At 34.1% G+C, this 12,055-nt stretch overlaps 1 protein-coding gene across 1 annotated transcript in view; it reads right to left on the minus strand.

Annotated features, from left to right (window-relative positions):
* The window catches only part of LOC130446337 (protein vestigial), a 79,532-nt gene that overhangs the window by 14,770 nt on the left and 52,707 nt on the right, over window positions 1-12,055 (minus strand). The window contains exon 3 of the mRNA XM_056782531.1: window positions 9,370-9,537. Within this exon, the coding sequence (XP_056638509.1) occupies window positions 9,370-9,537 (168 nt within the window). The remainder of the gene's footprint in view (window positions 1-9,369; window positions 9,538-12,055) is intronic.

The following is a 12,055-nucleotide window of genomic DNA, read 5'->3' on the forward strand; positions in this document are numbered from 1 at the left end:
TCAGTATCAAGTTACTTGTAATTTTGAACTGACTTTCTATCAAAAGAGATCTGATATCAAGGTAAATCGTAAAACAAAAGACAAAAAGGTTTGAGAAGTAAAAAGTTGAAGAAGAATATTTCGATATCCATCATCATTATTAATGAAGATTTTGCCTCGGAAAAACTCACAAACGATTTTGACTTTTCGTTTTATTTAAATACAGAAACGTTCGAGAACTGATCTTGAATGGATGACTGGAGTGCATTCAGCGCACGTGCATCGAGCGCACAGGCACATTTAGAAAACATTTCGTGCATCTAGAACACACTTCGAAGAATCGTTCGACGAGCGCACAAGAAAATTTGATCTGTCGAAGTGAGTCCTAGGCAAACATACGATCAGCAACATCTAAGATTTTCCTAAATGAGCAAATGTTGAATATTTTATAAAATATTGAACAAAAATTGATAGAAAAAACGATTTTTTCTAAGAACGAGTGCATTTTTTAGTCCAGGAGTCGGTGACACTGAAAGTCCCGTCATAGCGGAATCGAAAATTTTTTATTTAAATTAATAGAATATAAGTGTAGGAACAAACTAAGCTCGATATTGCTAAAAAATGTAAAAATATGATTAAGAACATGAAAATATGTTTTAAAATTTTTTTCAATGTATTCAACAGTATATTTTATTGGCTTTTAGTAAAAAATTACACAAGCCAATTTTTTGCCGGGTCTGGCAAACTTATTTCCGGAAACTTTTTATTATATTTATTTTTCTGTAATTTTTCAAAATATCTTGATATGCGCGCTCAAAAACTGCCGGAAAAATCCCGCATACCATCTTGAAGTGCATAAACTATATTAGCATCTACGTCAAAATGTACGATGTTAAATGTTAAATTTATTTTGGAGTAAATGCTAAAATTTAATACCTTTGGTTTGGGATTGGGTATTATAAGCGTTTCTTTGAAACCCGCATAAGTTTTGCAATTGGAGCTTTATACTTTTTATAGTCCTTCAAAAAAGATTAGATAAAGTATACTAACAAAATTAAACGAGACTAGTTTGATAATAAAAAGAGATATTTTCTAGATTCAATGATATTGAGACGAATTTACTTCTTGTTAATATTTACATGGATTCATTTGTTAAAAAAATGCTAGCCTCTCAATTATCATAAACTCTACACTATATTTCAGTTTTCTCATTGTTGGTGAGTTTCTAATAGTAAAGTTCGTTGCCTCTATTTTCCTCTACCACTTCATGTCAATCCTTTTCCTGCATCTAGTTTATTTCTTCTGCATCTAATATCATTTCTACGTGACTTGTTCTGAACCTATTTTTTTCTGAATTTTTTCTTTTTCTTCAATTATGTTAAGATGTTTTTCAATTTAAATATTTGTATTCCTATTTATCATTTTTTTGTTTCAATTTATGTTCTATTTAACATCATGTAACATACAATCTTAATAGGACAGTATTTGGTGTATTAATTGAAGACGACAGTGGAAAATAATCCTTTAATTAGTTGAATAAGTTTTAATTACAACTAGGACTATGAGTTATAACTGAAAGTTTTTTATATTCCATTTAAATTTACATACAAGCTCGTTTGGTTTCAATATTTTAAGGGGAAGTACCTCTGGGAATTTATTTTACCACAGTATGTGTTTTATTGATTACGAAAAAGCTTTTGAAAAAGTGCAACATCATATCCTCGTTCAAATACTGAGGCGACTTGACATAGACCAGAAAGATACGTTATATAGAAAACTTGAAAGAAAGCAGCTGATGTTAGAGTTGACAACGAAGTTTCAAAAGTTCAGAAAATCCTTCGACGTTTTATTCGGAAAACAAGAAGCACTCGAGGGTCAACAATTAGGCATCAAAGTAAATGACACATGGATAACAGCATGATTGACCTCAAAAGGCTCCTGGATATAGTTGGAATACACAGTCGGCTTATGGGAATCAATATCAATATAAAAAATTTCTAATATTCACAGGCAAATTAGATGAGGTCCAGAATATCATACAACAGCAAAGAGATTGAACGGGTGAAAGAATTTAACTATCTGGGAACTTAGTTATGTGAAGACCGGTCATCTGACGTAGAGATAAAATGCAACATCAGATACTCGTTCAAATACATACATAGTAGAAACTTGTATTGAAACAAAGCAGCTGCAGCTAGAATTGACAACAAACTTTCAAAAGCCCAAAAAATTCTTGGAGCTTTTAGGCAGGGATATGTCCTTTCCACACTCCTCTTTAACCTTTATTCGGGTCAACAATTAGTCATCAAAGTAAATGGCACAAGGGTTGGATTGGGATAAGAACCACAGGAGAATTAATTGATACCACCAGAGACAAGATAAAATGGTCAGAATTGATTGCAAACATCCATTAATCGATAGCAGAAAAAGAAGAAGAAATAATAAGTTTTTGTTCTAAAGTATTTATTTATTTCCTTCCGTAAATTATTTAATGCGCGCCGTTGGTGAAGAGACATGTGCTCTGGTCGCCGTTTGGGGATCTTTGGAACGTTTTTTAATTAATGATCGTTTTAAAATGTCTCAAATGATGACACAACATAAATATTTACTCTTATGAATAAATTTCGGGTTACCAACATTGAAAATGATACTATAGTAGCTTTTTCACATTATATGTATATATATAGGTTTTTATTAGTATTTATGAGTTTATACTTCTCAGTTTTCAGTCTAAATGCTTCTGTATTGCTGTTAATAAATAGGCTTGAAATTATTTTAAAATACCCTTTTGGAAATCTCAATCAGATTTTTTATATAGTTTTTTATGAACATAAAAAATAATTTCGCGTATTTATAGTATGCAGAATAGTTTTCGTTTGAAAATTATGAGAGTTTTTTAACCTTTATCAACCTGTAATAATCAGAGAAATCATTATCTTAATATATATAAAACAATCATAACCTGACAGACTGACTTGTTCATCAACGCACAGTCTTAACTACCAAAGTCAAAATCAGGAAATTTGGACAGATCGTTGCTCTTACTACATACCTAGAAAAGATTTTTGGATTTACCACTCCTCAGAGGATTGAATAGAGTATGAAATTTTATTTTTGTTGATTTTTAGGTTTAGCTTTGTATTTAGGTCAATGATTGGAAATTAATAACTCAAATGGACATAAAATATTACAGTCCCCGCAAATTCGCTTGTTGGGTATTGAGGTTGGAAGCAATATGTCCTGGCATAGTCATGTGACCCATTTAGCCAAGGCAGCTTCACAATAGCTTGGAGTCCTCTTTGAGAGCCATATACCCCGCAATTATTATCCTATACAAGGCACAGATTCGTCCATCTTCATTATCCAGAATATTGCTCGCACATTTGGAGCTCGGCTCCCAAACTGACCCTGAAAATGCTCGATTCAATACAGAAAACAGCATTTCGGCTGATAGGCGATCAAGAGTTGACCAGAAACTTGGACAGCTTAGAGCATAGAAGAAAGGTCACCAACCTGACTATGTTTTACCAATACTACCACGGCAAATGCTCTTCCGAGCTGTCGAAAATAATCCCGTCTATAGCAGAACTTCTTGACAGGCAGACGTAGCTCATAAACATAGAGTTCGCCTGCAGATGCCGAGAACTCCAATTTATACTCCCTTATTCTACTTCAAAGTGACGCCTGCATATTTCACGGTATCTTTAGAGAATTGATGATTTATTAAAAACCATTAGATTCATCAACTTAACTGTGAATACCAAAAACTTGAAGTATGAAATTTTCACAAATGTCCCTTAGAAGATTAAATAAAGAAACGAATATGTATTCCTAAAGCAGATCATTCAAGTTCAGTTCGAGATTTGTAATTTGGGGTGTTGAGAAACTATTTTGAGGAGGGGACAATCCTAAAATATCTTCTGCCCGCTTCAGACTTTGGTGAGAAGCTCTTGGCAAGACTTGGTAAGTGCATATGACAGGAGTGCTAGCTATCCACACTCTTTATTTATTCAATTGCCTAAGTCTACTACAAAATAGACGTGATCCAAGTGATTGCGTTAGGTACTTTATAAGCCCACCAATATTGTAGTACTATAATTGGAAGTTGTATTTGAGTTTTCACTTATCCGATCCCATCTATCCCACTGTATTTCACCTTGTGATAAGGGTTTCCATTTTATTGGTTCCATTTGGTATAATTCCTTGAAAGTGTCCTTACCATGTAGTAGCCAACAAATAATTAGCGAGCACAAAAGTGTGGTTGATTATCTCCCCTAATCTTCTGGCGTCTTTTGACTCTCGACCGAAAAATCTATATGAGGCATAGCGTCAGCGATGCGAGGCGAGAGAAGGTGAAGCGACGAGCGTACTGCCCCACTCTTGCACTCGCGTTCTCTCAGGTAGCGTCCTGGAGTCTGGATATAAAATTTTATTCCTTCTACGTATCCTTCAATCACGGTCCAATATTCTCATTCTCCTTGTCCCGCATCAAGGCCGCTCGACATGATGCAAGACAACATGCAATGTAAAACGCAATATTTCTTGATCAAAAACATGCGCATAGATGAAGTTCAGCTGAATGTTTCATGCAAAATCTGGAATTTGCAACATTATTAGTTCCGATCCGAAATGAGTTTCTGATCTGCTGATATTACGTCTCTCGCTAAGGATTCCTCAGTTATCTTATCTTTTATTTGCCTCTAGAGCTTTTCAAATGTTTCTTCATTCATTCTAAAATACTTTTGTATGTTTTTGCATTTAATTCTATAGTTAAACTCATGTTTCCTCTTGTTCTATCTAGCCAGTGCCTGACCCACAATCACCTGGGTGGTCTTTTCTGTCCATCAGACTCTAAAAGTAAGGCAGTAGTTGATTATATGATGGCAAGAATCGCACTGATTACTTTTTTCTTTACCTAGATTAAGCCGACCAAAAAATATTGTATGAAATTTAAGGTTAGGTTCGGTTAAGGTTAAGAAATTGTTTACTTTCACTTATGGAATTTTCATTAAAGGTAACCATGATGCAATGGCAAGAAACTTGCATAATGTCAGGCGACATGCAACATTCGTCAATGCAATATATTGATCTTGCATCATGCAATTTCTTACACGTTGTCTCACATCATATCAAGCGGTCTTTAGATGTGGGAAACAAAAAATTTCGTAATTTTTGTTATTTTGCGACGAGAAGAGGCATGTTAGTTTGAGGTTTTTAGAAACAAATGCTGGTTACAACTATCAGATCCTGAATTTAGATGCTTAACTATTCAAAATGCAGCAACTGAATTAGACGAAAACAATTATCCTGAAAAGACGATAAATAACATATTCAAAAAAAGGTTGAATGGATACTATCAACAATTAACAAAGAAAAAAGAAACTAAACAAATATTTTTCCTTGTAATATATAGAAGTATTTTGCTAAACAACTATCAATATATATGATATAAGTATACGTCATAAAGAACATAATACATCATCCAAATAGTTCACTAAATTAAATTCTAGACCAACAAAATCCAAAGAAGGAATATTGTATATCAAGTAATGATTCGGAAGCTGTTAAATAGATTGAAAGGTCATCAATACGATAAAAGAATAAAGCTGCATAAACAAACCATGAAATATCCAAAAAAAGTACATTCAATTATTAACAAAATAAAATATAAGAAAAAGATAATTTTTAGAAATAGTTCACATACATAAGAAAGAAAAAGCTGACAATGATAAAAAAGACCAAAGCAATTTGAGTGAAATTTATAGTTTTATTCCATAAAGTTGAGTACCATTGTAAATGAAAATGTTTTTTTTTTTCGTTAAAACAGATTTCCATTCTAATTCAATTCAATTCTAATTCCATTCAAAATATCCACCTAGCCTTTAACACATTTTCATTTTACCTCTTTGTATTTAACCAATATTAAACTGTATATATAGTCATGATATCAGTTGCTCTTGATAATGCATACGAATATCCAATTATGAAGATGACTTTCGAAGTTTTCCAGTATTTTTATCTTCAAATTTGTGCAAGTATTGTTAATCTAATCACAAAATCACACAGACTATTACGGTATATTGCTAATAAGTACAAATCGTCCTAAAGAACTAGACATTTGCAAAAGTGGCGAGAAAAACTTATTTCTTTGGCATCTGCCCACCGTACTGTTCTTTGCGTTAGACTGAAAGCAGCGAACTTCCCCACTTAATTACGCTACTCTCTTAAACCGTGTACCCTGTAGGGCTAATGTACTAACCGCCCCTGTATGTTGGTCAATCGATGTCATTTTTCATACAGCAAAAGTATAGAAAAAATTGAGATTTTATTCAAATTCTTCCAATAATAAAACATTTGCTTTATTTGGAACCCATTTTCAAAACGTATTAGAAATAATATTTTAGTGTTTAAACGTGTTTATTTATTTTTATTCATATGTACAATGGATTACAATGTACGCTTATGTGCCTCAGTCGTTTTCAATAAATCATTCCTTATTTATGTCATTTCACTACCGTAATTACTTTCATAAATCCATCAGATGTAAAAATATTTCATGCCCTCTCTCTCTCGCTTTTTAATATACTGGTCTCGAGAGATGGCTATCGGGCTTAAATTACGCCAAGCAGCGGCTACTTCTTCAGGTCTTTCTATCTTTTCTATTTTTTTCTCTCTTAGAGTCTCTTTAATCACATTACCGCTTGTAATTTGTAATATCTCTTGTCTATCGTATAGTATTCTCGGAATCAGAAATTGTTTGTGCATCGTCCTTAAATGTGAAATACTACGTCTTTCATCAACAACTTGAATATCTTTGACAAATTAAAAGTACATGCAAAAATGATTGCCGCATTGTTTAAACACTAAAACGTAGGCAGAAAATTAAATTGATATTAGTAGGTTGATGTGGAGAAAAAAATCTCCTGAGCTCCATATGGTACTCAGAACAAAGAGCGTCAAAACTTCGTATTAGTATCGATTAAACTACGTATATGATGTATGTTGGGGTGAAGATAATGCAAGAGAAATAAGAAACTACGGAAACCTAACCTAATCTGAGCTAAACTAACCTTCTAAGCTAAGCTAAACTAACCTTTTTATACGGAATCTTAGGAAATGTGTGCTATGATACTTCCCCTCAGGATGTGGGAGTAGTAGGGTTAATTTTTCCTCCGGAGCATCAGCCGACTAAAAGTTTTTCCACTCTTTGTAACCGGCTTTCTACCAGAAACCGCTTTCAAATTTCTTCAAGTGGTAATTACTATTTTTAGTCTATTGATATTTATCTCCAGTTTCTTCTTTACTTTTCTATTTTATGATATTTTTTCCTATCGCATCATATTTTTTCGTACATTCTATCATCTGTCTCATGATATTTTCCTCCGTATGTTTGATATCGACATTTCGGTAATAGTTCTCTCTCTCGCTCTCTCTCTCTTTTTTTTATTCCCAGTATGGGTACTAGACAATTGTCTTGTGCAGTATCAACTCTTCCGCAGGACTCACTGTTTTTGATTGGCTCCAATAGTTCACAAATCACTCTATTTCAGTTAAATAACCTAACCTAACCTAACCTAACCTAACCTAACCTCTAACCTAACCTAACCTGACCTAACCTCTTAAGACCAATATGATCCACTCACTGTTTTTGATTGGCTCCAATAGTTCACAAATCTCTCTATTTTAGTTTGATGGAGTTTTCGCAAGGGGAATACCATTTTATGGTATTCTTACCCACCAGGAGTGCTGTGTGTGGATTCACGAAGATTCAATAATACCAATAATAGCGAAAAGGTCTATCAGGAACGTATTTTTTTTGTACAGGATTAGTGAAAGCCATTAAGCGTGAAGATCAACGTATAGCTACAGCATATTGATACACTACAAAAGGTTTACTTGCAGTTCTTGAGTCAATCAATAATCGCTAGTTAAGGTTGCATCGTCACACAATACAACAGTCACTGAGCATCCACCCTCTTCGCCTGATTTGTGGTGATTTCTTTAGACATAAGTCAAATCATTATTCTACAAATGACTTATAACGAAGAACAGTTTTATTTTGATCAAATTCCGTTTTATTCATCAAATAATTTCCCTAGAAAGTGATGTAATCGCATCAAGGCATTTTTATTTTCATTGTCCTCAAATTAAGCTTCTGTTTAAGTGATAACTCAATTCATCGTTCATTTCCGTTTCCGTTAGGTCTAAAAACATCTTGATTGAATTGAACTTAACCATCGATTTTTTCGACTTGTCCTATTGTGGCGAAAGAGTTTTTTTCTGCGTATAAGAATGTGAGTTCTTTGTTCAATCGGTTCAATATTGTGCAGTAATAGTAACTTTTAATTTTTTTTTCCTTTTCCAAATTGTTGATAAACAATGTGCCGTTTTTGCACATTCATCGGGTTCAGTTCCAATTTAATTTTTGTAAATTGTAAATTTCTACAATCCATTATCGTCAGATAAAATCGGGATGACTTGGAACGTATAATTTATAGGTCCTAGCCATATTGGACCCATTATCATATGACACACACTGTTCAAGATGCTTTAAATTGTCAATTATCTATCTATCTAACTAAACTTAATACACATCACTAGTTCTTTTCTATATATGGAGTTACCAGACTTGTTTTGTATATCATATATCTAAAGTACAGACGAAAATTATCATGTCCTGGATGACCTCAAGTCTTTGTAAATACAGGTTATAATACAGGAAAAAGTCCTTTTGTGTCGGATGTGGTGAATACGTTGATTGATCAACCATCAAGACTAAGTGCAATTTGTAAATTTTAACCATAGCAATTAATGATGTGGAAAGACAGATGCAAATCATTCCAATCGAGTTCAAAGATTAAGTAAGGCTATAAAAGAAAAATGCTAGGAAAAGCACCTAGTCAGAGATCCATAATAGCTTAGATAGACAGCCCCAAATCATTACCGGTTGTTTACGAAGCGCATGCAAAGAACAGAGTGGGGAGCGATCTTCGTTTTAAACATGGAATCGTTGGAAAAGCAGTGGTTTGCAGAGATTGAACAATCTTTCTTTGGAGATGCAACAGAGATTCTATACCACTATATACCACATCACCATTACCGAAGAACATAAAAAAGGAAAATTTTCTGACACTGTCTTAATATTGGAAGCTGGAAGAAATGAAGGAAAATCAAAAATTATGTGTATAGCCGATAATCACTAGTCCCTGAAAAAGTATGTTCATGTTTTAAAAATAATATATAAGTAAAAGAATTCTAATATTCGTAGCTAGAAAAATATTATTAAGAAAATAATTGGTTAGATCAAGAACTCTGTTAAAGAGTTAACTAAGAAAGTTATATTCCATCAACTATTTACTCTCCTTTAGATCTTAAAAATAATTTACTTACCCTTGGTATGTGATGAAGATTTATCTAAAGCTCTAGAAAAGTGTTCATCAACTACGGAGGCCGCATCGCCTTGGTAATGCGTAAAAACCACACAATTCGCAGAGACGTACTGAGCCCTGGAACTAGCAGCTTCCTGGGAGTCGTCGTCGTCCACACCTGGTTGTGGATCTGTAAAAGAAAATTTGATTTGTAATCACGAGTTACCATATAGAATAATAATAATAATAATCTTCATCATCATCAAGCCTTCCAATCTTATGGGGATTGTGGCTATCAATATTGGCGCTTAAAACCTTTTTTTGAGGTGGATTACTCCTCGTTTTCTAATTTTTATTTTCTTCATAGTTTGTCGTTTGTTTTGGACGTTTTATTTTCCATTCTTTTCGGTTCCAGAATTTTGCTCTCCAGTTTTCTACATTGAGTGCTCTTATGTCCTCCTATATTTCGTTTCTCCAAGTTTTTCATTTCAATTGGTTTTCTTCTCATAGTATTTTCTATAACAACGTCAACATAAAAAAATTATCACTCCTGTTATGTTATGCATTAAATTAATTCCCCTTCGCAAAATCTCATACAGTCATTCTAACATGGAAAATGGTTCAAACTTTATCATTAATTATCATTAAATTATACAAAAAATTTGGCATCTATTAGTTTACTCATGAGCCAAAAAACATTGACATAAATAATAACCAAACTCTTTTTCAACGTCTATTCAAAGGAAACCTTCACCAAAGCTCTCGAAAACTAAACCGGCAGAATAAGGATAAAACGGCACTCACTTCTCGTCAAAAATATGCTACAAAATATGTTGAATAATGTCGTCAAAGTTAGTTAATATGATCTGACACTTAATGTTAAGAAGACCAAATATATGATTGTCAACCAAACTGAATCGCCCAATAAACAGCTGCATATGGAAGTGAAAAGCCTGGAAACAGTCGAGAGGTATAACTACCTGGGTATAAGTGTTGACTGCTCCGTGGATTGCTGTTTAAAAATAAGGTTTAGAATCGAGAGAAGCTATGAATCGTTTGTGAGGATCAAGAAGCTGGGTGCCACATGAGCTTGGAGCTGAGAACACAGATGCTCAGGTGCTATGTATTACCAGTCCTCTTATATTGTGTAGAAACCTAGACCCTCAACGTACATGCGAGCGAGAAGGCTCGAAGCCTTCTCGGTGTGAACCTACCGAAGTAAACAGATAATAATATGGACAGATCATGTTACCAATTTAGATATTCTGAGAAGAATGGGAATGGACGTAGATGAAGAAGAAAACTTCAATATTTTGATGACCTCTTGAGATATCCAAAAATAACTTATAATTCAGAAAAAAATTGTATCAACCAGTTCTAATAGAAAGAGAGGAATATCTTGGCCTAGGAACATGCCAAAATCGTTTATCTTCATATCATCTAACTTATTTAGGGCCGCAATTTCCAAATCCAAAATAGCTATGATGATAGCCAGCTTCCGAACTGAAAATAGTAGATAAAAAAGAAGCCCCAGAAATCAGAAATCTAAAACAGTTAGATCAGGTAGTTATGCAGGCCATTGCGAACCGATAAAACGAGACATGTCATTCAATTTCAATCCGTTTAGTTGAGGGGATGGAAAGTTGTTGACCATTGGCTCTTTCAGAGTAGTAGTAGCTCTATGATGCCAGCATCACCACACCATAAAGTAATTTTGACCAGCTGTAATAGCTCTTTGTGTGTAATACGACAATTTTAAGTGCCTCATTAATGACGATTTTGCTTATCCACTATCTATCTAGATATTATAATGAGCCCTACGTTCATTTGTAGCAAAAATCATTTTCTTCCTTGTAGCTGAGATTCAGGATAGTTTTAACGTAAGTTACACGTATGTCAGAACTGACGGATTATATACACTTGATGAAGAACCATCTTCAAGTTTTTCACCAAAATTCTCTATAACGACCACAGATTGATGCTGAATGGTGTGGTACGTCCACTGATTAATAGTCTACGACACTTTTGGGGTCAGCCGTGGTTATCTCACCAAATCGGCTGCCTCGGGGTCACCCACACCTGGCAACATCTCATGTTAGTACATTCTTTTCAAGGTGAACTATGAAAGATGTCCACCCAACTGACGTAGAACGCGAGGAATTATTACACAAAAATGGAAACAATTATTTCGCGTTCTTGAAAATAATAAGAGAATGTTTAGCTTATTCAGCTTGTTTATGATCTTTACCTTCAACTGAATATCCTCAATGATCATATTTCCGCCCATGAACCTCTGTTCCTCAATCACCTGTAGACCTCCGAGTGGCTTTGATTGGCACCTATTCAAACTACTTATACAGAGGTCGACCAAGTCAAATTTGCATTACTAAAAAAAATGCAGCTTCAAAATAAATTTATTTAAAGAAATTAATTAGAAAAGGTACTTCAAAAAGGGTTACTGTAAGTGATCAAATTGATGCTCATCTTGATCAATGAATTTAAGGCAACTTCTCTCAACAGAGAGGCATGTCTGGTGAAGCATGTCAAGCTGTCCGCGAAGAGTTAAAAATTCTTCTTCAATAATAATTCTTCAATTGCAGTTCGTAGTTCGGGAAGGGTACTTGAACCTCTTGCAAAAACGCGATCCTTGAAGCCCCACAGAAACAAATCACACAGTGTCAGGTCATATGACCGCCTTTGCCAATCAA

The sequence above is a fragment of the Diorhabda sublineata genome, chromosome 7 (genome assembly GCF_026230105.1).
Source record: "Diorhabda sublineata isolate icDioSubl1.1 chromosome 7, icDioSubl1.1, whole genome shotgun sequence".
NCBI classification, from domain to species: Eukaryota; Metazoa; Arthropoda; class Insecta; order Coleoptera; family Chrysomelidae; genus Diorhabda; species Diorhabda sublineata.